Raw genomic sequence first — 27,290 nt, forward strand, 5'->3', positions numbered from 1 at the left:
CGTGCATACATCCATACCTCTCTACATACATGCATACACTCATACGTATCTTCATATATTCTTAAATACTCTACTACATACGTACCTACATTCGTATGTTTCTACATACATGCCTACACTCATACGTATCTTCATACATACATAAGTACACATCTGCATATGTACCTACGTTCCTACGTCTTTACATACATGCATACGATCACACGTACTTCCATACATACATAAATACTCATCTGCTTATGTACATACATTCTTACGCCTTCACATATATACATACTATCCTACGTATCTTCATATATACACAAATACGCTTCTATATACGTACCTACATTCGTACGTCTCTACATACAGGCATACACTCATACATATCTTCCATATATACATAATTACACATCTACATACACGTACAAGATCTTGCATACCTCTTACATACTCATACGTTAATTACATGGGACTTAGACTTTGATTTATAGCCCATACACATCTAAGGATCGATCAAAATCATGTTTGGAAAGCCCGCCGTAGTCCACGGATAACAAACCGAAGCCTAGGATACATAAATCAACTTAAATAACAAATTTCAGATTTTTGGACTTGGGGAGGGCGTCGGCGACGGCCCTAGGTTCCATATTATATGCATAACTTAGCCAATTCATATCAATAACATCAATTTTAATCAAAATCTCATACAACTTTCATCCTAAATCGATTTCACTTAACAACATCTCATCATGAATATCATCACATGAACATTATTATACTAATCTACACTAAGTTCCATATTACACATCACAACACTCATATTTTAAATGGGTTTTCACTTTCACTTATCAATCTAATCGAATTCAAGTTCAATTCATGTTCCATGGGATGTTCCTAACACATACCCATATTAATTTCATACAATTTCATGGATTTACTTGAAACCCATTTCATTCATGATCATAAATTGCAAATTTCAACATACCTCATGTTTAGAATGCTAAGATGATTAGAGAAAGATGAACATGCAGATAGTTAGCTTCAATTCCTCCCCTTAATTGCTGATTTTTTTGAAGATGAAAAGGGTTTCCCCCTTTCCTCTAGATATCCTGGGCGACACACACACCTGATGTGTGTGTCCTTGTGTTTTAAATTTTCTTTTTATTATTTCACCTTTCATACCTTGTCATTTTTGGCCCCTCATAGATGTAGTGTTTACATTTATGACTAATTTCCATTCTATGTAGTTAACATTCACATAAAAATCAAGTTCCTATTTTTTTTATCATCCTTCTATTAATATTCGTTTCTACACATAATCTTGTTATTATTACTATTCTCATCAAAAGCATTCATATTCTAAGGTTATAAGCATTATAACTTACTTTCTGCATAATATAAAATCATAAAGTGCGTGATACATAATTTGGGGCATTACAATTTTACATACAGATGGTGCTTCAAATGATGACGGCGCAGGAGCAGGTCTCCACCTAGTTAGCCCCGATAACCACGAACTTACCTACGCCATTCGGCTAGATTTCAAGAGTACCAACAACGAAGCGGAGTACGTGGCATTCCTCGCAGGTCTCCGCTTGGCACTCAAAATGGGAGCAAAAAATCTTGAAGCACACGTCGATTCCAAGTTAGTGGCGGAGCAAATCAATGGTCGTTACGACGCAAAAGGTGAAGCAATGGCTCTATATCTTGAGCAGGCAAGAACTCTGATCAACCAGTTTCAGACCTTCACAATAATCCACATCAACAGAAGCGAGAACAAACACGCGGATGCGCTAAGTAAGTTAGCCGCTACAAGCTTCAAGCACCTAGCAAAGGAAGTCCGTATTGAAGTTCTCTCAAATCCATCCATTCTTCTGAAACACGTAAACATAATAGAAGTCGGGAATCCATCTTAGATGTCCCCAATCATTATGTAGTTACAACATGGAACTCTCCCAGAAGGGAAAACAGAAGCAAGGAAAATTCAACACAAGGCGTTAAATTACGAGATGGCGGATGGAATTTTGTATCGCAAATCTTACATGGGTCCTCTCCTAAGATGCGTAGACAAGCACGATGCGCAATATCTAGTCCGAGAAATTCATGAGGGACTATGCGGAATCCATGCAGGACCGCGCATGGTAGTAGCAAAAATCATGAGAAGGAGCTCAGTTAAACCCCCGAATCGAGCGAGAGGACTAACCCTTTTATGCAGAACTAAACCCCTGGTCTGATTGATTCCGGTCATTCGAACCACTGTTTCTTCATTGGCGCCCACCGATTCTTCAATCTCTATTTCATCATTCCGGTCATTGAAAAGGATCAATGGCGGCCAAAGTTTTACAAGTTGGGATTATTGGAGGGAATTTTTAAAGTTGGGATTATTATCAGCCAACTGGTGAAACTGAGGATTATTAAAATCTAATAACCCTTTGTTTTATTATGATCATATTAAATAATAATAATAAATTTAAACAAATAATTAGTTAAAAATACATATTTAACAAAGTAAAATGTTATATTAAGTAAATAGTACATTAAAGTTCATTTTTAAAAGATAAATCTTGACAACTGTATGTTTTAACATATGACATTATATTTTATTCAACACGTGCAATATACGAGTTTTTTTAAAGATATATCTTTTTTATTATTTATTATATAAAACACATTTAAGCAAAATAAAAAATAAAGTGAAATGTTATAATAAGTAAATAGTGTATGTGTTAACATATGACATTATATTTTATTCAACATGTGCAATATACGAGTTTTTTTAAAGATATATTTTTTTTATTATTTATTATATAAAAACACATTTAAGCAAAATAAAAAGAAATAAAGTGAAATGTTATAATAAGTAAATAGTACATCATATTAATGTTCATTTTTAAAAGATAAATCTTGATAACTGTTTGTATTAACATATGACAGTATATTTTATTCAATACGTACAATATATGATTTTTTAATATATCTCTTTATTATTTATTATATATAATTATATTTATGCAACTCGTGTAATACACGGGGTTTTAACCTAGTATATAATATATAATTACATAGTAAATATCATTATGATTAAAAGACTATATGTTTATGTATATATATTCTGTTATAATATCTTATTATAAGTATATGTATAAAATTATACCTATAAATTAAATAACAAATTAGTTTGATAATAAATCAATTCAACGCGAGCTTATACCATCCTTTAGGGTGCACAGTGTAGGAGTCGGGAAAGGCTCGATGAAGCCCGACCTCATCCGGGAAAACTGGCCCCCCGGAGCTGTGTCTCAGTGAGTGGGGAGTCCTCACCGATTAGCGGGAAAAGTTGGGGAGTGTGGTTTTTGACCGTTGGCAACGGTCAAATGCCATTATTTAATACGCACACACCTATAAATATAACATATACTACTTAATTTTTCTCACAAAAAAAACTCTCTTCATTCAACACCCTGCATTTCTCTCTCAAAGAAATTACTCTCTTCCACCTACATATCATATTCTACAATTTTTTTCGAAGATTTTACTCACTCAAAATGGATCTTTTCGAAATACCCGAACGCAGGGCCCTCTCTGAAAATGTTCGAAAATCTTTAGGCCCTGTGCGAACGGAAAATACGGGCCTCTTAAATAGAAACTTTTAAAAAGAATATATATAAAAAAAATTAATATATGAAAATGGATTAATGTCATTTGAATCAACACCAATCATTTAATGTAACTTGAAAAAAAAATAAGGAAATTAATGTCATTTGCATTTAATAAATAGATAAGAAAGAAAAAGAAAAACAAAACTAGGGGTGTGCATGGGTCGGTTTGGGTCGGTTTTGACCAAAAACCATAACCATAACCGTGATGTCGGTTATTAGATAACCATAACCATAACCGATCGGTTATGGTGGTTATGGTTATTCGGTTTTGATGGTTATACGGGTCGGTTATGGGTGGTTAACCGTGTATTTAGCTTAGTTAAAAATAACTTTATTTTTTTTAACATGGAATAAATTATTATTGCATATTTGTATATATTATTATATTACATAGTATTAAAAATACAGGTAGAGGATCCGGTAAAAAGTGCTCAAAGTGTAAAAAGTGTGAGAAGTGTATTATAACACTATATATAATACTATATAACACTATATAAACATCGTATAACAATATGTAACACCATATAATACCATATAACACTATGTAACACTATATATCATTATATAATAAATATAACACTATAGGTTGTCTGATAGCATGTCTATGATAGATGTATAGTGTTATATTTGTTATATAATGATATATAGTGTTACATAGTGTTATATGGTATTATATGGTGTTACATATTATTATACGGTGTTTATATGGTGTTATATAGTATTATATATAGTGTTATAATACCCTTCTCACACTTCTTACACTTTGAGCACTTTTTACAGGATCTTTACCCTAAAAATACATATAATCTATAATATTAATATCAGTTATTATCGAATATTCAAATAAAGTGATATGATACATTTCATAAATTCAAATAAACATTCAACCAAAACCACAAAATGATATAAAAAATCCATAAGTACTAAAATTCTTCAGTCAAAAATATCAAATATTAAAAATATGGTGAAAAGTCCTAAATCCTACAAAAATTTATTACATGTCGGTTCGGTTCGGTTATGGTGGGTATGGAAAAAATGATAACCATAATCGACCCGCTTCTTTCGGTTTTCAAAAAAACCATTAACCGACCCACCGGTTTTTTATTTGGTTCGGTTTTTCGGTTCGGTCTTGTCGGTTAATTCGGTTATGGTTCGGTTAATTCGGTTTCTTGCACACCCCTAAACAAAACTAAGGAAGTCGGGATTAGAACACGTGTCTTCTTTATTATTAAAGTGACTTTCAAACCACCAAACCAAATGCTTCAGGATGGTATTTTTCCGATTCATTACGTATATGTTCTAACTTTACAGTGTAAAACTTATACAAAAACAAAAAAAACTTGGGCCCTAATGGGTTTGGGATCCCGCACACCCTTCGGACCAACCCTGCCCGAACGTGCACCATATTTGTACGATTAACCAAGCTCCAATGAGGGTGGTGATGTCTGTCGTTATGGACATGCAAAAACCTAATTAACCTAGGTAGCTAGGGTAAGCAGGGTATCGAATCCAGAGGAGTCTGTGGTTAATGCTAATTATTATTTGTTTGTAAATATTTGAATTACTTTGAGAACTTGCTAGAAAACTATAAACAATAACTTTGAGATTGCAAAAACATAGAAAAAAAACGTGGTCACTCCGGGATTCAGATTCTGTAGTTACTAATAACCTAGTTCTGATTTTATTGGATGCTATTGATTGAATAGTAAATCTGTCACATCTACCAATTACCTATGTAGTTCAAAATCTTAATATTAATTGATCAGAGAAATATTAAAACAAACATTCATAGGAATCATTCAATCAACAAAGCATAATTGGATTCAACACATAATTATAACTCTGACTGTAACTCAGGATTTGTCTGTCACACAAATAATATAATCATGTAAATAGTCGGCTGTCACCCGACTACAAATCCAAATCTCAATACAAACAGAAACTAGAATTAAAAGTGTCTCACAAGAATCATTCACCCGAAGTGTCCACGAGAGAATTAGCCGCTCATGATGCTTGTGCGATCCTCAATAGCTTGAAAGAATGTCGAATTCATGATCGAATCGGATCTTGTGGTTGATGATAATTATGATGATGATGGTTGAATGCTCGCCCCCTACTGCCGTCGAAGATGATGTTTTTATGATACATCAAAATTGATCCCCTCTCATAAAAAACCGGCCCACTTGTGATGATGCTCCTTGCCGTCAAAGATGAAGCCCATATGTGCGGCCTTAAGCCCACGTGTATTTTATGTTGGCCCATAGTGATGACGGGGTTGTTGACTTGTTTACGTGTGTGTCCCCTCAATTCAATTGTGAATTCACTTCAACAATATAATAATCCTCCCAACATGGCTGCCAAAGTTCACATCAATAAATGATCATCCTTAATGCTTGTTGACTTTTGCATTTGCCGCCAAGAGAGTCCAACATGTGAGGTAGATTATAATTTAATAAAATCCATCATCCAATCTCATGTGATTTTGGCTTCCCTCATATTTCACGTGATGTTTTATTTTTGTGATGATGATTCTCATTTATAAGTGGAATATAATAATCCAAAAACCCCCAAGTCCCAAGGTCTGCATCTGTGATATTATCGGCCCAATCAAGCAACTCCAAACGTCCCCTATGTCGGCTCAAAATCTGTATGGTACTATTGTTATATCCAAACCGTAAACTACGGTTTGTACCCGTAAGCTACGATACATACTTCCTGTTTCTTTTATTATTACCTATCGTAACCTACGCCCATATAACGTAGGCTACGTTAAGAGATCGCTGAGAACATTGTAGGCTGATATACTTGAACCGTAGGCTTCATTCTTTTTATTTCACTTTCAACTAATGACTAAACTGCCCTTGGACTTCATGATTTCACATTTCTTTCATCTTTAAGTTATATCTCGACCCGAACAAGCACCGAATGAAGTGACGTATCTCGACCATCATTCTTACTCGTTCCCTTTCATCCTCAAACACTCTAACTTTGCCGGTTTAACCCGATTAACCTGTAACACCACAAACGCTCGTAGATATCACATTCGACACGTATAATCAGGTTTACGACAATAAAACACTTGTTAAAATACACTTTAGCACCCGGTTTTCACACACTCCATCAGGCGGCGAAGTGCAGTTACATAACGAAGGTTGTAATTATATGTCTACCTTAATTGCGTTACAAATAAACGATACTCAAGACATCGGACTTCGTCGAGAAGGTATATGTTAATAAATTATTTATATTTGTTTAATATTTTTGCTTATTAATAATTTTCATCGTTGTTTTCTATATTTTGTTATTGTGAATATTAGTTTCAATAAAACGTTGTATATTCAATTAGGTATTCATAGAGACGACGGTGAAGCATCTCGAGCACGACTAGTTAGAGGATATTTCAGCAAAGATCAAACGTTCACACCTGTGATGTTTTGCAGGCGCTTTCCAATGTATAAAGATTTGTTTTTGTAAATCGTAGGTGATTTTCAGCGAAATTTTACGTTCTTTCAAACGAAATATGATGCTAGAGGTCATCAAACTTTTACGTCGTTACAAAAGTGCACCTCAACTAACGACAACTACCATTATTTTCGAAATGCAAATGAAAGGTATTTTGGAGGAAATTTATTTATTTAAAATGATACATGCCAATAGGCAATTACCAGGCATTTCATCACAAATTCGAAATTGTCTTTGGTTACACGGTTTCTGGTTCAATACGAATTCTCACACACACGCACACACATACTGGTTCTTGTTGTCGAAATTATGAGTTGTATCCGATTGAATTATTTGGTAGAACCACCGAAATAATTTGATCTGAAAGTAAAATCACGCTTCTTAAATCATTTATTTTTTACTATTTTCACTTAACTACAAACTTACGCGTCTCAACAACTACTTCTAAATTACAGTGTTTGCCTATAATGTGTAACGTTCCATTTTTTTCGTAACTTTCCTTAATTAGAAAACTTATCTTATAATTCTATTTTTGGAAGCTTGTTCATCTTTTAATCGTATTTCGTTTTATCGTTGCAAAAACCGAGACTTTAATCGTAATAAAACCCATTGTTTTATCCCAAAATAGACCTTATGTATTCGTTACACTTGTACGTCTTGATTCGTTATACGTTTGATACCTTGTTCTTGATTCTTGTAAACGTATAATAAACTTTTGAATACATATCATACATACGGAATTTATACGTTTCCACGCATGTTCATACGTCTTTGATACTTACGAATACTTATTTATACTTATTCATACTTGTTCTTGTGTTAAAATTACATAATACCCCCTTATTATATGCCTTTTCACTTGAAACACATTAAATCATGACCTACATAAACTACAGGGACTAAATGTGACAAAAACAAACTCAGATCCAGAAATCTTAGCCATCGTGTCGCGCCACGGGAATCCCATTTCGTTGTCGCGTCACGCTACGACCCATAATCCACAAAAAGTTGTGTCCATCCCCCTGGTTGGTCAATTTTGTGTTTCTTGGTTGTGTTTTCTTCTTTAAACACTCACCTAACTCACCCTAAACCTTACCTATATAACCCACTTCATTCCCACACTTCTTCCACTTTGCAAACACTTCATGCTCACTCTCTAATCACTCCAAATCAGTTGCAAAACTCAGTTTAATCTCAGTTTAAGGGCAAAAACTTCTAAGAGCAAAAGTGAGTTAAATCTCACCTTTCTTCCATCTTCTTTCACTTCTTCTTCCTCTACAAAGTGTGAAACATCTCTAGGTTTGTTTTCACAAGGTTTTCCATGGAAAACCAAGGTGAAACATCACCATAATGAGGTCCAACTTTATGTTTTGGAAGAAAACTTATTAAAACTTACTTTAAACTTATGTTTTATTCATACAAACCTATGTCCTTATGCTACTAATCAAGCCTATGATTAGTAAGCTTAAAAACAAGGTTGTTACATACAATTCGGAGGTGTTTTATCACTCCAAACTTTCTGTTTTGTAAGGGTTTTAACCCACAGGTGTTGTATCCACAAAGCTTGTTCTTGAAACAAGACTTGTGTTGGATGTGTGTGATTATTTGGAAGCCTTGGCTTCCTACCTTCAATCCACCACCTTACTTGATGATTTGCCCCTTGAGTTAGTTAGTTCATTTCATTTTCATTTTGTTACAATCATGACCATCCTTGTTGTTCTTGTGACAACTTGTGCATTGGTGATTCTACGAAAGAGGTCTTAATGGAAGAATTATCCTCCTACCTCCATGCATGACTTATATGAAATCCTTGAAACACTTATTGGACTTATACTTGTACTATATACTATATAAAATATATAAAACACATAAAGTACATATAATAACCGAACCCTTGATGATAATCAAATGATTATTAGTCATGGTACTAAGTTACATCATCTAAGTACTTAACTTCTCGTTACGATTCTAATGGGCATCTTAACCCATGAAATCATTCTAGCCCTACGGGTTTTATAGTGTCAGAAACGAGTATTAAGTCTAGACGATTACTTTCTCGTATACATACTTTTGTGTATTTAAATTCCTAATCCCGAGTCTAAACATCCCATAAACTCCAATTCGAACATATTCATTCTCCTATTTTCAACAAACTCGTCACTCTTGGATGATCGGAAAACATATGCAATTTTGTGAGTACACTTGACCCCTTTTGCTTTTAATACACTTTGGGTGCAACATGTTTTATTTGTCAAAATGCACACTTTACACAAACATGCTTTATTTACTCAATCCTTATACATGCTTTGTTATGCTTAAGTTCATGCTAGAATTCATGCTACTTGTTAACCCGCCTTAACAATTATAGCGCTATAGGAGTAGCACACCACCCGGCGGGGTTTTGTTAAGTTATATTCTTATTAGTCTTGATTACTTTGGTATCGAGGGACACATATTATTCATACTTTGTCTCGCCACTTTTGTGGCGAGGGATACTTATAATTCTTGTGGACACTTGGGTTTGATTTTTAGTTATGCATGCTAGATTGACCTTGTATATCAATTGCTATGTTGGATTGAGAAATACTTTTTATACTTATGTCACGTGTCTAAAACTAGTGTACTTGCCAATACGTTGTATTGAACCATGCTCTTTAAAACATGTTGCATGTTTTGAGATGATGTTGATGATGCATGGAACATAGTAGGATGCCTAGATACTCATTTTAAATTTTGTATTCTTATTGTAATTCTTTTATTTCAAATTATTGTATTTGTCTTCAATCATTTTAACTGACTCTTTAGAAATGAAATGAAATTCAATATTTAAATACTTGTCGCAAATACTAGTGTTATGATGTCTCGAGCAATCTATTTCGTCTTACTCTGATGTTTTCGCCATCGGTTGGGGTGTAACATAATGAGACTTGGACCTTCAATACTTTGGGACATGATCACTAATTCAACACGTTGGTACCATTTGGCTACATCTATTAATAAATTACATCAATTTGTGATATTTGTATCTAATTACAATTATTCGTCTAGCTAGGGGTATCAATCCGGCGCGCTGCGCCTGTGGTTCCCGGTTCGCAAAAAGCTGTATTACATAAATGATCGCTAAATCACACAAATATTGAACGGAAGACTTGTAGGTATTATTGTAAATTGTTGTACAATAGTTGAATACATATACTTAATGTGGACCACCTATAATATGCAACAACTTAAGACACTTGTTCTCAAAAATACCATTGAGATTGCTAATTTTTTGAAACAAAAGGAAAACTACAAGCCTTTACTAAATTACAGCTGCCAATTCATACGGCACATAATGGTTCAATAATATACAGAATTAAGAACAAAAGTCAATTTCATTCAGCCATTCACAATTTAAGCATTACCTTTTTCAAAACAATATTTCAAATTCTTAAGTTTATAAATCTAAACTTGGCCAAACTGGTGAAGACAAAATAAGAGTTTCACCACAAAATCTTCAATAACGTTGATAGTTAGGGCTCAGAATTGGTAGCTCAGAATGGTTGCATATCGGTTGCCATGTAAAGACATAAATGACTTCACGTTGCCATCACAGTTGCCTTGCCAAAAAAGTAGAAACCGCACATTCATGTGCATCATCATTGCCCCAGTGCTGCTACGGATATGCAAACCGAGTTGGCATGCCAAGTAGCATGCCACCATCATCGTCGATCAACGCTTCAAATCCAAAACAAATTGACATACAAATGTATATATATTAAGATAAGTTTAATCACAATCACAATCTTTACTATTCACCACAAACATAAGTAAGTCTCTGTTTTTTTCACTACCATCGTCATCACCACAACCACCAACATCACAACCAAAACGACAACCACTAACATGACAGCCAAAACCATAATCACACCACCAATCAGGACCAAAATTTTCGACCACCATCAACACAATCATCATCAAACAGTTCCAACTCCACCACCACCAACACAGTCATTTCATCAATCCCAAAAAAAAGAAGCAAACCAAAAACGAAATCACCAATATCAATCGACTCATATCCTAAGATTATCATCAACGTTGAAAAGCGGAAAGGGTCTAGAGCACATTTCCTCATCGTTTTCAAGAACAGCCCGCTCAATTGCGCTACGGTTGCAACCAGAGTTGTCATACCAAGTTGCAAACCGCTATCATCCAATCGACTCAGATCTAAAAATATCATCATTGTCGTCACAGAACGAATCCACATCCAACAGTTTGTCGGTCTTATAAACTCATCACAACCCAGCACCTATGAGTAAACCCATACACAACCGCCAATCAAAGACCAAAAATCATCACAATGTAGTTAGGGTCTCAAGAAACTAAAGCCCAACCATCATCGACCAATACGTGAGGAAATCACCCCTTTAATGCCCTCAAATGACCATAGATGGGCAAAAATACATCAAAACAATATTCATTTACTTTGTCTATTAAAGATAAACACGAACACCAAATCGGTTGTGCAAAAGCCGCTACCGAGAACGGCGACCGACAATGACAACAATAGGGTCTCAGGCAACTAAATAATAGCCATCACCGACCGATGCGTCAAAACATCACGGCGGGAACCATTTTAATGGAAACCCGTTTAACTAAAATCACATAAATCAGCGATCTCAGAACCAAAAATGTTCCCAGATAAGAGTAAACTCACCATCACTAAAAGTTCAAAGCGAGAAAGAGAGACAAAAGCCATCACATAGGACCACCGAAGCCACAGAGGTCTGAAAACTTATAAATGTTCTTAAATGAGACTAAACCCATCATCACTAAACAAAAATGTTCTCAAATCGTGACGGTGGTGACTCTCCGGTCACCCCAGCGCTAAAAAGGGGTAAAAATAGCAGCAATGATGTTGTGGTGGTGTAACAACTGAGATCGTCACCGTGGTGGTGGCGCGACGGTCGTGACCGTGCGACGATGGGGACCGTCCGGTCATCGCCTCTGTTCTATCTCCTTTGTCCCTCTCTGTCTCCTCCCTTGAGAAGCCCAAAAACTTTTTTAAAAGGGAAGAATGGGGTGAGATAATGCAGAGACACCGGGAGACGCGGGTGGTGGTGCTGACGGTGGTAACCGTCCGGGTGGTGGTGCGACGGTGGTAACAGTCTGGTCACCACCCATATCTTTCTCTCTCCCTTTTTCACACTCTTCTTATCCTCTTTCTTTCTCTTGAGAAACCTAAAAAAAGTCTAAAAGCAAAGGAAGAACAGAATGATGTGATGACACAGGGGTGTACCCAAACCCATACACGTGGATGACCCTGATCTTGAAAAGTTAACATGTGGGAGTGGCAAAGGCTTGGTGGCTCTAGTATCAACGTCCACATGGCCCCCTGACCTTGTGCCAGGCAGGTGTGGTTGGGTTCTTTCACTGTTCATTCGCTTTCCTTATTATCATATAGAGATTTTTCAAACAACGTCGAGTTTTGATGCATATTTAAATCTATATATATATATATATAAACATCATAAATAAGGGCTTATGTGTCATGTTATGAGGGCTTGGAAAATGATGTGGCATAACCTTATGCATTCTACAAATTGGTTTTGGCTCCAAAAAGTCGGGTGAAAGATTTTTGTATACGGGTTGAGGCGGGATCCGTTTCCTATTGTTATGACCCGACTTTATTTGTACGTGCGTTTCTTTTCCAAAACCCTAGAGAGCCTCCATCTCCATCTCCATTCTCCATCTCCATTCCAATGATCATCTCCTCACATGTCTTTCCTAATAAATTCCATCTGAGCATCGTGAATCCTTCATTCGTTTCATTCAACACGGCTATTCTGACCCAAATCAAAGGACGCTTCTTTCTAAACCCTAGCCTCCTTCATCTCGCTCTTCTGGATCAATCATATTCTCATCAAATGGTTCAATAATCAGGTACCCAAATCTGTTTAGTTAATAGGGGTTGTATCTATATTGATTTCACTTTTTGATAACCGATTGTGATTATAGGTATGATTCCTTTCAATCACAGGTATGATTCCTTCAACCAACTTTAATCTGATTCTTGATTATGTTAGTTTTTTTTAATTGTAATGAAGTTGAAGATTTTAGTGATTCGGTTAACTGTTTTTGTTGATTATTGTCTATCTCAGATCCATGTATCTCGATCTAAATCTCCCCTCTCTATTGGAAACGAAGCCATTGTTGTCTTAACGGCAAGATCAGGTTCATTGTTTATATTTAAGTAAATCGATAAAAAATTGTTTGCATGCCGTTGATTAGGGCAATTTGTGTGGGAGTTTCTAATGAATTTTAGTTATCTTCTTTTTTTAGGTTTGTAACGGTTGGAGATTGAGATTAGTAGATGGTGGATGCATTGTGGTAATGGTACTGGTGGCGTTTATATTAATATTCTTTATATACATTTATTTGTTTATTCTACATAACAGTTTTTTAATATTCTCTTTCTTTTAGCACCTTATGGCGAGGTTTATCGTTCCAGAATGGTGATGGGACTGTAAGTTGCTCTATAACAGAGATAACGGTTAGGGTTTGTGATGATGGTGGTGTCGACTACAGTAGAGGAGAGGAAAGGCTTTCTTTTATGTGTGTGTTTTAGGAGAGATCTTGACAGCCAAAGCAGACTGTATGTAATATCATAATGGTAAATTAATTGAATTGTTTCAACTTATTAGATTACTTTTAATATTACTTTTATTTAGTTTTCTCAGGGGTTATCTTTCATGTCTACATGCACAATAGAGGAGGTTTCTTCCAGTTCCGATGTTGTTCGATTCTTTGAATTATATGTAAGCAATTTTTGTAACTCTATTCTTTTATTCTTTCCTTTGGGTGACCATGAGAACCCATTAAAGAAAACTAATGCCCCACACAAGTACTCCATTGTTGCATCAAGCAACTTTTTAATTTCAATGTGAAATATTATACCGTTTTGCATTTGTTTTTAGGTCTACAAGAGACGTGAAATGTATGCTCTGATGGTGAAAAGAGCTGAAACAAATGGATTCAAAGGTATTATTCTTACTGCTGACAATCCTAAATTTGGCCGTAGGGAAGCCGGCATAAAAAACAAGTGAAAATCATCCTAAAATCAGTGATCTTTCCCCCGTTTTTTTAGTTTTATTATATTATTTTCTAGAAATATTTATAATATCCTTTATTATGCAACTCTGTAACATTTTTACTCAGAATGATTGCGCCCCACTGAAGAGTTTTGAAGGTCTTGTGTTAACTGAAGTTGATGATGCAAGTGAAATAACCATAATGTTGTTTGGTTTTTATGGAGTTCCTTATTATGCATTAATTATAACAATTAATTATGTGTTTTCCAGAATGTGGGTTCAAATCTTGAAGCTTCTGCATCCAGGAACTTTGATCCTTCTTTATCTTGGATGGTAACGAAAGGAACCATAATTTCAATCTATGAGGTCTGTACTAGAAGCAATTACAACTCATATGTTTTGCAGAACATTGCTTGGTTAAAGTCCATTACAAAAATGCCAATAATGATCAATTGTGTACTCACCCGTGAAGAGGGTAAGACACGTTTGACCATTATCCGATCCACCCATTCCACCTATCGTGCTACCTCTAATTATGTCTACGAATCTTGGCCGCCATTAAAGCTATGGAAGTAGGAGTTGAAAGAATCATATTGTCTAACCATGGAGCTCGCCAGTTAGATTATGTTCCTACCACCCTTGCGGTTCTCAAAGAGGTGCTTAATCTTATCATCACTTACCGAGTATATAAAACTCGAAAGTAGCAAGGTTTACTGAAATTTCTGTTTGCAAGTGGTAGGTGCAGTTTAAGGAAGAGTACCAGTTCTGTTTGATGGAGGAATAAGGCGAGGAACGAATGTATTCAAAGCTGATCGCTCTGGGTACACATGCGGTTCTTGTAATTTACCTGCAAATGTTAGTTTTTGTAATTCATTGTTCACAAATGATTCTAATTCATTGTCTTCTTTGCAGATTGTGGAAACATTTTTAGCCATGTGTATGCAACTGGTAGAAATATGTTGGTCCAGGTTAGTACATTACATGTTAGTTTAAATATGGCAGCAACTCAGCTTTTTTAACTTCGCATTCTAAAGATTTGTTTTAATAAACATGGCTAGGTGATGTTGTCAATGTATATATTAATTAATAAAAGAAGTTTGCTTTTGTGATGAGATCCTTGAGTAAGCCAGTAATGCAATCAGTGGTGGATCTAGAAAACTATCAAAGGGGTAACGTCTTAAAAGAAAGGGGTAACGAAATCGAAAAAACGTTAAAAAAAGTTCAAATTTTTCCAAAATTTACACTACCGCCGGAGCGCCAAGGGGTAGCGGAGGCTACCCCTTCTCATATGGTACATCCGCCCCTGAATGCAATGGCTTTGGATGGCATTATACTTGAGGTTTTTTTAGGGATTAATGATCTTTTTACATCATAATTATTCTTTATATTTGATCTTGAATTCATTATTTTACTTTTGATATATGCTAAATTTCTTTGTATATTGTCATGTTACAGTGGTTGGTGAAAAGATTTAATATTTTACAATGGATATAGCAGCATGTGAAAGTGCCTTCAAGCAACTTCTTACAGACGATAACAACACCAGAATATGTCAACATGTAGCAATTGCTATTAATAGGGTGTACACAGGACCAAATGGATCAATACATGGTTAATCAGAAGTCTATAGTTTTGTTTAGGTTTATTCCTGTTATTTTTTACCTTGCATAGGTGTCGCTTTCTTCAAGCATATTGTTTAGATATATACATACAACCCATCAGGGGAGTTAACTGAAAATATGTATTCAGGTTCGAATATTAATAATAAATGGGTCTGGGTTCCTCGGGTTCTTTCTTTTTAGGAATGGTTGGATTATCAAACTGAAGATGGGTATTCGGGTTCGGGTATTAGTAATAATTGGGTTCGGGTTCCTCGAGTTCCTCGAGTTCCTTCTTACTGGTTCAAGTAGCATAGGGGTGCACCCACATGTAAAGAAAAGGAGAGAGCCGCCCCATGAAAAAGATAGTGTTATTTCACAGCAAAAGTCTTGATCGCCTCCACAATAATTAAAATCCTGGGTCCGCCTTTGGTACCGCATAGTAGCATAGTATGGACAACGAAGTTTAATTTATTTATTTAAACATTTAATAACGTTTGAAAACATGTCTTTTCATTTTATTCAACGACATAATTCGATTATTATAAATTAATTTTACCTGCCCGGGAAGCAGTCCAATTTCGACATTATTATTTGACGTTTATCTACTTTTGAATCCACGACACGAATCCGTGGAACTTATATGCTTATAGAATGCTCCAAAAAAAGGTATGCACTTTGTGATTAACTTACCTAATACGTCACATTATTTAAGTTTTAAAGTATACACTTTGAGTATTTAAAATTAATTTTTGCTGCCCGGGAAGCAATCCCGGGTGATAACCTAGTATTAAATAAACATGTGTCTAACCCATTATAATTGTGAATCCAACTTCACATGCTTGTTCCATTGTTGTAATGGGTTTAATACTTATGCATAAAACTGCATGTCAAATTCATTACAAAAATGCGTCATGGAAACCAATTGACGATGTGACTATATTCCTACACAATAACCGTCTTCGATTTATTTATAATTGTAACTAGTCAAAAAAAAAAAAAAACACACACACACACACAAAAATGCTCATCCATGATACTTCTTAGGATCATTAAGAAAAATCTGTTTTTACAATAATCTCCCTCATAAAAAATGTAAATACGTCATACCTTAAAAAAAGAAATTGTGCCCAACTTTGTGCAACCATCATAAAAGAATTTATGATTGACGAATACATCTTCTTCTTCATTTTATTTTGTAAATACGTACGTAGACTATTCAAAGTTCAAACAAAACCAATTCAATTAGTAGACTACTCAAATAAAACTCATTTAATTAGACATGTGTTGACAAATTACTCATGTGAAGTATGAGTTAGCTTGCTACCCATGAAGAATGATAAATGTCAACCTAAATGATGTATTCATAATTATGTTATTGCACAAAGTAAACATGTAGATGATGACATTACAAAAAATATAGTTTACAAGTAATAATCCCTTTTTTAAAATAGTATTATTGCATATGACTCTATTGAGTAATATGAAATAATTAATTGAAAAAATTAAACCGTTAGATTCTTGTGGTTTTAACCAAATTCTAATGTCGAGTACTAATAGTTTTTTGTTGCAAAATCAGGTATTAACGTTCTAATTTATCACAATATTGAGTACTAAGGCCAAACTTTGTCACAATATTGAGTACTAAGGCCAAACCTTGTTAACATTTTTGTTAAGTCTTATAAAAAATACTAAAATGCCCTATAATAATTAAAGTTTTTTAGTCATTTTGTAAAACTTAGAAACCGCAGGGACTATATATGTTAAATAACCAAACTTGTTAAATCACACAAAAAGAAAGCCCATCTTTCAGGGGGTCTTCTCCGGCAAAGTCGCCGGATCCCGGCCATATCGGATCCGTAAAAATTGTCCGTTTAACTCATTTTTTTCGTTATTGTTTATCTCCATCATGATCAAAACAAAAACTCGTTTGTGTCACGTATAAACTACAAATTGTGCATATTCGCTAACCAGTTAACTCCGAAATTCGCATCATCCTCTCGATCCGTTATATCTTCAATTCGAGTATAAATATACCCCTCTTGACCCGATGCGACCTCATTTCCACACAAATTCACAGCCAATTTCGTCTCGGCAATTGATCCGTTATATCTTCAATTCGTTATTTTCTTAAATTTTAACTTGGTTTATTATTTAGATTAAGTTAAAAAGTTTCTTTTACTAGCACATTATTTATAAATCAAAGTTTATAAATAATAAACTTTAAATCCATTTAATTTTAAAAAAAAATATAAATAAAACAGAAAACATTACTTTAATTTATTTTAATCAAATATAATTAATTAAAAAATAGACCCTCTAGTTAACAAGGTTTGGCTTTAGTACTCAACATTGTGACAAGGTATGACCTTAGTACTCAACATTGTGACAAGGTATGACCTTAGTACTTAACATTGTGACAAATTAGAACGTTAATACCTGATTTTTCAACACAAAACTATTAGTACCCGACATTGAAATTTGGCAGAAACCACAAGGACCGACGGTGTAATTTTTTCTAATTAATTTTTTGGGTCCAATATATATGCTAAAATCTAATTGCATATCACTAATTAATCGCAACTAGTATTTAGGACCCGTGCGTTGCGGCATGACTGTTAAACCAAACAAAAATAGATGTAAAAACGTTAAACCGAAAATTTATACCAAAATGTAAAACAAAAAAGAATTTCCACACGTTATAGCAAAGACGTTGACAATATCGAAATCTTATGTAAAAAAGTGAAGCACATTGCGAGATACTGTTAAATCGAACAAAAATTAGACGTAAACACATTAAACCACGCAAGCACGTTGCGATATATTAACTCGCAGCTCAATCGAGTTTGAACTTATAATAATAATGATAATAATAATAATAATAATAATAATAATAATAATAATTAAATAAATAAATTTATAAAATATAGGGTTTATTAAAATTAAAAGTAAACCATAAGTGTAATTTATATTAATATAAGGAAATATTTTTACATTTAGTAATAGTCTAAGGGAAGAAAACATAAATATTTATATGCAACAGAGACTTGTACACATAGCTATAAGACCTATACATATATATTAAAAAAGAGTTAAATGCCATTTAAGTCCCTGTGGTTTGGGACATTTTGCCAGTTTAGTCCAAAGGTTTGAAACGTTACCATTTTAGTCCAAATAGTTTCAAACGTTGTCATTTTAGTCCACTGGGTTAACTCCATCCCTTTATTTTGTTAACTAGAAGGGCATTTCAGTTATATGTAACTCTGTTAATTGGAAGGGCAATTCGACCATTTAAAATGATCGAATTACCCTTCTAGCTAATAGAAAAAAAAGACGTAGTTAACCCAGTGGACTAAAATGGCAATGCTTGAAAGCATTTGGACTAAAATGACAACGTTTCAAACCTTTGAACTACGCTGGCAAAATGGCCAAACCATATGGACTAAAATGGCATTTGACTCTAAAAAAATTAAAAAATTAATGGATGCCACATGACATCCACCCATTGCCCTACAAATTTATCAACCAATCAACAACATTCAAAAATGAATAGTGAAACAGACTCACATTGAGATTTTGGTAAATTATAGATGGGTAAATAAAATGGCATTTAACTCTAAAAAAATAAAAAATTAGTGGATGCCACATGACATCCACCCATTGGCCTACAAAACTTTTCAACCAATCAACAACAATTGGCCTACAAAATATATCAACCAATCAACAACATTCAAAAATGAATAATGAATAGTGAAACAGACTCACATTGAGATTTTGGTAAATTACAGATGGGTAAATGTGATCTAATTTCCATTGACAAACATTTCGAAAACTGTGTGTTTTTTTTTTTTTTTTTTTTTTTGTTTTTATTGGCTAACTTACACATCCTCTAACCCACCATGAAAATTAAACCCTCAACATCACACGGAGAATTCACATCTTAGTATCGCTAGGCTACAAGCCCTTTGGTAGATAAAATACATGTGTATACAAATTAGATTCCAAAGATTCCAAATACAATGAGAATCATGCCAAAAGGATGTTTACCTGATTATCCTTTTGACATTAATTGGATTGGACAGATTACAATTAAGTGATCAAAAACTTATACATAGTTATTGCACATAAGTAGTACATATACCTAATTATCCTTTTGACATCAATAATCATAAGGTAGATCACAGATTTCCCTCACAGCTTAGAAATGGCATAAGAAGTTAAGTTTGGCCTAACAGGGAGTTTGAGGTCTTCCCAATCTTCATCATCAAGTGGTGCAAAGTAAGAGTCAACCATCTGTTTGCTCACAAGCTCCAGTTTTGAAGGTTCCCACTAAAACAACGAAACCGAAAGAACGAAGAACATGTCAATAGAGGTGACACTTCTAGACCCATTTTTTTACAAATGGGTTGCTTTCAATATCTCTAACAGATCAAATAGATCAAAGCAAAGAACTTTGACCAAAAGAGTTAAAAGTCGTTTAAAATGTATTCAACTGCATAAAACTAGGGCTGCAAATGAACCGAACAAACATGAACAAGACCTTGTTCGTTTTAGTTTTTAAGAAATATATATATGTTCACGAACTGTTCATGAACACTTACGGAACGAGATTTTATGTCTGTGTTTGTTTGTTAAGGAAATGAACTTGTTCGTGTTCGTGTTCGTGTTCGTTTGTGTTTGTTTGTTAACTTTCAGCAACGAACGAAAACAAACGTTGATGAACGCAAATGAGCACAAGTTAATGTTCATGAACACAAATGGAAACAAACGAACATGAACAAAATATTTAACACAATGACATTTATTAAATATTTTATTTATCGGAATTTTGAAGTATTTAAATAAAATATAAAAACTAAAAACACTGATGAACTATCAAACACTAACGAACATGTTACCGAACATTCACGAACATAAATGAACAAACGCGGCCTCTGTTCATGTTCATTCATTTAACTAAACGAACGAACACAAACGAACTTCCCACTGAACGGTTCACGAACTATTCGACAAACGTTTGTTTTGTTTGCAGCCTTATAAAACCTTCTAATTCACTTTATTAAAAAAAAGGTTTAGTTTATAATTTTAAAACAAATAAGTGTTTGCAAAGTAGGTCCACCCTGACTCGTAATCAATCATATCTATAACATTAACATTTTTTTTAAATTAAAAAAAATGAAATAAGAAAGTGTTTGCAAGTAGGTCCAAGTGTCCAACCCGACTTGAGCTACCCGAACCCATTTTGACTTGTTACCCAACCCGCTTGACACGCCCAGATTTCCTTTACTATCTTTTACCTTCGGATTTTTATCTTTATCTAGCAGCAGCGCCCTACATCCCTGCATTAGACAGAGTTATGGTCTCATGAAATAATAACTCAAGTATAGTGTTACGATAAGAACTGGAAGAAGAATCGTAAGAGAGAAATGAAGATCAATTCATTACCGAGATAGATCTTACAACTGATTTTACGACGACTTATAACGACTTCTAACAGCTAACTAACTAATCTCACTTACAACCCTCAAGTTTACAACGAGGACAAACAGACCCCTCACCTTATTAAAACCAAAATGACACTTTTAGCCCTTATACTATTTAATATGCAACATATAGTACCATCTATATTGCATAAAGTACATGTGATATGCAGATAGGAATGTCATGTTTTCCAAATTGATAATTCTAAAGACTGCAGACCATGCATAAGTATTAGAATTCCAATCATTAAAAATTTTCAAGCTAATATTACTTGTCCATTGTTATCATTCCGAAGAAGAACTGATCATACATATTTACTTATTTAGCCCTAAAATAATTGTGTATTCTGTCTCGACTGCCTGCCGACCCATGAGTTCTTCAGAGCAGGCCGGTAGGCCGGGCATATGGCTCAATGCGGCGTGTCAAAGGTATTTAAACTTTTTTAAATAAAGTAATTTAATGGTACCTCAAAGAAATCCTTGCAGACTTTTCCTTGCAAGATGGTACAAAATATTCTGTATTCACGTATAAGACATTGACGGACGCCTTGAAGTCTCCCTGCTCTAATCTGCACACCATAACTTCAGAAATTAAAAAAAAAATCTTTATTTTAAACCATAAGAAGGAACCTCACTTATTCTACAAAGATTGGCTTATAGTATAGGATAACGTATTATATATATAAGAAATCAAGAGCAATCAATCAATCAATCGGACCCAGTAAATCCCACAAATAACAAAGCTACTGGTAGGGTCTGGCCGGGGAGGGCGAGATGTAGGCACACCTTACCTCTATCCCTTGGGATAAAGAGGCTGCTTCCAGAGAGACCCCGATACCAAAGGCGTATAGTAGAATTGTAGAAAAGCGAGAAGCCAAACAAATCTATAATAGAGCACTATTAAATAGCAAAGAAGTGGTGGCTAGGTAACATGGTGAAATAGAACAAATATTTCAAATTACAAAATCCCACTTAAGCATTTATGAAAAAAAAAAGAAAAAAAAACAATCAATGGAAAATCCGCCAAGACCATAAAGAAAGAAACGCTAAGCAACTACCCCAATGCTCAGACCTAGACCTAATGAATCTACTCCTAAAAGTCCTTAACCTTAATCCTACATCTCCATAAACCCCTATCTTGGACCGTGTCCTTAGAGAGGTGTAACTCTAGCAAATCTTTCCTAATACGCTCATCCAAGTCAACTTGGGCAGTTGGGCCTACCTCGACTCCTCCCTTCCAAAGTTAGGCCTTCTACTGCTCTAACTGACGCTGTCAATTGCCTCAATTTCACATGCCCAAACCATCTCAATCTTCCCTCCTTTATCTTATCCGAAATAGTAGCTAGTCCTAACCTTTCCCTAAAATCCTCACTTTTTATCCGGTCTAGCCTTGTGTGCCCACACATCCACCTTAACATTCTCATTTCTGCTACCTCCATCTTGCGCTCTTGTGCTTTCTAAATGGACCAACACTATGTGCCATACAACATAGCAGGTCTAATCGCAACCCTATAAAATTTCCCCTTTTAATTTAGCTGGGAACATTCTATATCACAAAACCCCAGTGGCTGCTCTCCACCTACACCAACCAGCCTGGATGCGATGTGCTACATCGTTATCTATCTCCCCATCCATTTGTACAAACGATCCTAAATACTTGAACTTAGTAACCTGCGGAACCTATTGACCGTCAATAGTAAATATTTACAGAGCGAAGAGAAATATTTACAGAGCGAAGAGAAATTTTGAGACTTGTTGGTGATGCTTTCTTTAAGGCCTGGATAGTCCATGAGATCCAGTCATCCATGTTTCTATCAGCCTCCTCCTCCTCCTGGCAAAAGCGAAACGCTTTTATCTTAAATGGCGAGTAAATATAATTAATTTTAAAGTAAATAATACCATATGGTACTATCCATCCATTCCTTAAAGATTGGAAAATAATAAATTTTCAAAAGCTGTGATTTTCAAAGGATATCTAGAATAACAGACTTTACAAAAGTACAAAACGTATTTTTCATGCAAAAAAATGCAGGAAACGAGTACGTTTCATGTTTATAGAACTTACAAGTGCAGAGATAATCTCCTCAACAGTTCTCCGAGAGAAACAACTATTAATGGTTTTTAACCTGCAGCATACGGTAGCAAAACTAAAGTCAAAACCTTACAATGGTAAGCACATGCTACCTTACGTTGTGCTTAGAAGTGGATTGGTGGGGTCCCGTGAGTTTTCCTAACTGGTTCTCACGGTTACCAAAAACACTCAAGTCAAGAATGGCAGTCACAGAAAAAACACATACCGGAAATAGTGACTCTTTTCTTTTAACTTAGGATTTTTGTTTGAGAAGTCATGTATAATATTGTTGATAATTTCCGGATCGCCTGTATTTGCTTTGCATAATGCATCTTCTAATAAGGATAATTTCTGTTCACAGATAGAATAATACATAATGTCAGTCAAGCATTGATAGCAATAAAACAATTTTGGGATGAAGGGAGAAAAAAATCTTGAAAATCAAAATAAAATGAACCTCTAACGGGACGAAGTGGGTTGCAAGACCACATGCAAGCATTTCAGCACCATCCAATCTCGCACCTGTAAGACCCACATATTCCCCTGGCACAATATGAACTACAATATCAAAATAGGGTTCAACATTCAACTTAAATTCCCCATGAATATGATAAGCACCCAAAATGTTACAGATATATGATGAAACGGGATCAGGAGAAAACGCTCAAAAGTGTGAGAACGATGGGAACGCTTCCTGGCCTAACACGTGTCCCGCCGCTTAGAAAAGGGCGGAGGGGCTTTTTTGTCCTTTCTTCTTTTCTTTTCCAGTTTCGCTTTTTCCTAATATTGTTGGTTTTTGAGATTTTTGGCGTTAAGCAAATTCAATGTTTTAAATGGCGTTTTAATGGTTTCATTGTATTAACATTTTGGTGTTTATGGCGTTTATTCAAATTCGTATATCATTGTCTATTTGAATGGGGTTTTCCAAGGCGTTTTAAACAAGATGGCCCATTGTTCTATTATTTTTCATAAACATTTTGGCGTTTGTGTTATCTTGGCGTTTTTCTATTGGTATATTTTATTTCAACCACAGAAAAAAAAATACAAGCGAATAAAATAAATTAAAAATCCTAGTCGATCTCTCTTCCCAATCTTCACTGTCATTAGTCTCTCTCTTCTTTAATAGTACTAGAACTGTCACCAAACATATGGCGTTTTATGTAAAACTTAACAAACCATTGGTTTGATTATTTTGCCTGTCCGTCTGTTGAAGTTGATTTTTTTGTGAATGTTTGGGGAAATAGATCTATGACGTGTGGGTGGGTTTTTCGCTTTTTGATTATCTTGATCTTCATCTTTATAATCAAACCACACTTCATTGTCATTGATCTCTTCTCGTCATCCAAATTTTCTTTAAGAACAAAAAATACAAAATGTCATATGACTGGCATCAGTATCTTTTTCTTGGATTTTTGTCCATCTCATGCAGCAAAATCTTTCTGAGTTACTCCCTTCTGATAATAATTCATTCAGTGAAACTTCCCGAAGAACAATTATGAATATCCAAGAAAGCATATTAGCCATCTTTGATTTTTTTTGGCGTTTTTCAGTGAGTGGTATTTAGTAGTATTGGCGTTTGTTTTTTATGTTTGATCAAATGAAAGTTGCTGAGACGTATCATTTTATAGGTTGTCTTTTTGGCGCCTAAGTTAGGCGGTGCATTATTATAATAAAGGATTCGTCTTTTCAGTTACTGTTTGTAATTATTGTTTTTGATAAGCTTTATCTCTGAAGTCTGTAACACGTCCCATCTTTCAAGTTTGGCGCTAATATAATAAATTTTCCCTATCTTCAGTATTACTGAATTTGTATTTACTGTTTCTAGTTACATTTTCAAGTTTGCTTTTTTGGGGTTTTTTTATATTACGTTTTCAAAGTAATTTTATTGTAGTTTGGGAGTTTTTTGTGGCGTTTAATGGGATGATATCGTTTAAACAAGCATTTTGGCTGTTTTGGCGTTTTTATTATATATGGCGTTTTTATTATATAGCAATCAACTGAAAAGGAAAATAAAAAAAAGAGTACATAAACAATTGATCTTCCAAATCTTCACTGTCACCAGTCTCTTTCTTCTTTTTTGAATCATGTTCACTGGCTGGTTAGACTTTCGTATGTTTCATTTTGTTTTTTTGTTTTTCAAGTAGTTTTATGTGTCGTTGTTTGGAAGCACACAGTCTGACATCAACATCTTTTTCTAGAAGATTTGTCCATCTCATGCAGCAAAATGTTATTGAGTTTAGACCCTCCAGCCAACAATCTTGAATTTCACAATGAACGATGTTTGATTTTTTAACTTTTTTGATGTTTTACCGATAAAAAGAACGCCACGAAATAAGAGCACCTTAAACCTTAAATTTTTTATCATGCTAAAATCAATAATGTTTTGCTGTATGAGATGGAGAACATTGTTAATCCTCTCTTAAGAGAGATAACTGACAATGTTGTCCACCCCATACAGCTAAACTTTATTGACAACAAAGCTCAATAATGTTTATGTATGTTTTGGAGTTATAAATTGGATGGAAGTTGATGATTAGTCAATAAGATTTTACTCAATGAAATGGACAACATCCTCACTTAAGGATTTTGTCCATTTCATTGAGCGAAATCTTTACAGACAACCAAACTGAATTTCAAGAAAACGTTTTGGGTTAGAAGGTATTTGATGTTTGGGTTTTTTGGCATTTCTAAGGCGAATGGGATATATGAAATATGGCGTTTGGGTTTTTGTGTGTGTTTTTAATTGAAGGTCTCAGATGTATAAATAGGATTTTTTTTTGGCCGTTTTTTTAGGCGAGATTTTACTCTAATTAAGTTTGGCGTTTTATATATAATGGCGTTTTTACTGGGAATGGTCTGGGATTTTTGTTTTTGCCGTTTTATTTCGTGAGATGGCGTTTTGTGTGGAGAAGTCAAAAGACCCTTTTACCCTTAATGAAGCGTGTCCACGTAATAAAATTGATGTTATTTACGAAAACGCCAGCGCGCCAATCTAGTCTATAGATTGTTTTGATTGGACGATCGATAAGCGTTCTCACCGTTCTCACACTTTCTACCGTTTTCTCCAAATCCCGACCCGATATATGATATCTACCTACTTAAAGTTATTACATATAAATCATTTTTATAGGAAAATTGGATTTTAATAATCCCAACTTTGACATATTAGACGGAAACAGCCCCAACTAAAGAAATGTTTTATGACAGTCACAACTTTTAAACTATTTTCCCTTAGCGATCTCATCATAACTTAAAATTAACCCAGTTAGTTTTTACTAACGTGGAATAAGTAGGCTGAGTTTTTACCATGTCAGCAAAAAAACTAACTGGCTTAACTTCTAGTTAGTGTGGGATCGTTGAGGGAAAATAGGTTAAAAGTTGGGACTGTCACAAAACATTTCTTTGGATGGGATTGTTGTCGGCCAATATGTCAAAGTTGGGCTTATTAAAATCCAATTTTCCCTTTTTGTATTGTATAATGTAAGACACAATCAGTGTAAGATCAAACTCAAATTACCGAAGAATCCAGGCAGTCTTGATAAGTAATAAGAGGAACCTACATCTGGAAATGACCCTAATGCAGTCTCTGGCATTGCAAAAAGCTGCAAAAATGATACAATCAAATTTGTTAATCTTGAAAAAAAATGTTAGATTTTATAAAATTTACCACTCTTATGAAACAATATACAATTATACATACATGCATATCATGCCAAATTTGATGGTTGAGAGTTTCTTGAAGTTGAAAATTATGGCAAGAGGCATACCGTATTATCTGTAACTACTCGAAATCTACCATGTATTGCAAGGGCTGCACCACCTCCCATAGCAATTCCTCTAATGAGTGATACCTTCAAGTATGATCTCAGGTTAACATAATGATTAATATACATAAATATGAATTTGTTGATCGATGTAAGATTTTCATACTTTTTGAACAATTGGTATAAAGACAGCATTGGTTTTGA

General features: G+C 34.6%; 1 protein-coding gene and 1 long non-coding RNA gene across 16 annotated transcripts in view; one reads left to right on the forward strand and one right to left on the reverse strand.

Moving 5' to 3' along the window:
• The window catches only part of LOC110864636 (3-hydroxyisobutyryl-CoA hydrolase 1), a 64,909-nt gene that overhangs the window by 33,954 nt on the left and 3,665 nt on the right, over nt 1-27,290 (reverse strand). Inside the window, exons 6-14 of one of the 3 annotated variants that reach the window (XM_022113747.2) lie at nt 27,090-27,173; nt 26,840-26,924; nt 23,780-23,865; nt 23,549-23,673; nt 23,317-23,377; nt 22,981-23,079; nt 21,719-21,820; nt 21,069-21,110; nt 19,736-20,100 (exon numbers count right to left, since the gene is read on the reverse strand). The exons of 1 other annotated variant lie outside the window; for it this stretch is intronic. In XM_022113747.2, the coding sequence (XP_021969439.1) occupies nt 19,963-20,100; nt 21,069-21,110; nt 21,719-21,820; nt 22,981-23,079; nt 23,317-23,377; nt 23,549-23,673; nt 23,780-23,865; nt 26,840-26,924; nt 27,090-27,173 (822 nt within the window). In that variant the 3' untranslated portion in view covers nt 19,736-19,962. Of the gene's footprint in view, nt 1-19,735; nt 20,101-21,068; nt 21,111-21,718; nt 21,821-22,980; nt 23,083-23,316; nt 23,378-23,548; nt 23,674-23,779; nt 23,866-26,839; nt 26,925-27,089; nt 27,174-27,290 lie in introns of those variants that run through there. One more of the 3 variants, XM_022113746.2, reaches the window with a different exon arrangement.
• Nucleotides 12,758-15,972, forward strand: LOC110864637. Of its 13 annotated transcripts, none has more exons than XR_004860037.1 (13): nt 12,758-13,025; nt 13,101-13,122; nt 13,244-13,316; nt 13,425-13,478; nt 13,566-13,737; nt 13,814-13,900; nt 14,060-14,123; nt 14,444-14,506; nt 14,579-14,648; nt 14,738-14,829; nt 14,919-14,994; nt 15,086-15,141; nt 15,629-15,972. It is a non-coding gene; the product is annotated as an uncharacterized LOC110864637 (long non-coding RNA). The 13 variants fall into 13 exon arrangements; XR_002549956.2 differs by having other exon boundaries at nt 12,760-13,025; nt 14,907-14,994; XR_004860036.1 differs by having other exon boundaries at nt 12,760-13,025; nt 14,913-14,994.

Source organism: Helianthus annuus, chromosome 6 (genome assembly GCF_002127325.2).
Source record: "Helianthus annuus cultivar XRQ/B chromosome 6, HanXRQr2.0-SUNRISE, whole genome shotgun sequence".
NCBI lineage: Eukaryota > Viridiplantae > Streptophyta > Magnoliopsida > Asterales > Asteraceae > Helianthus > Helianthus annuus.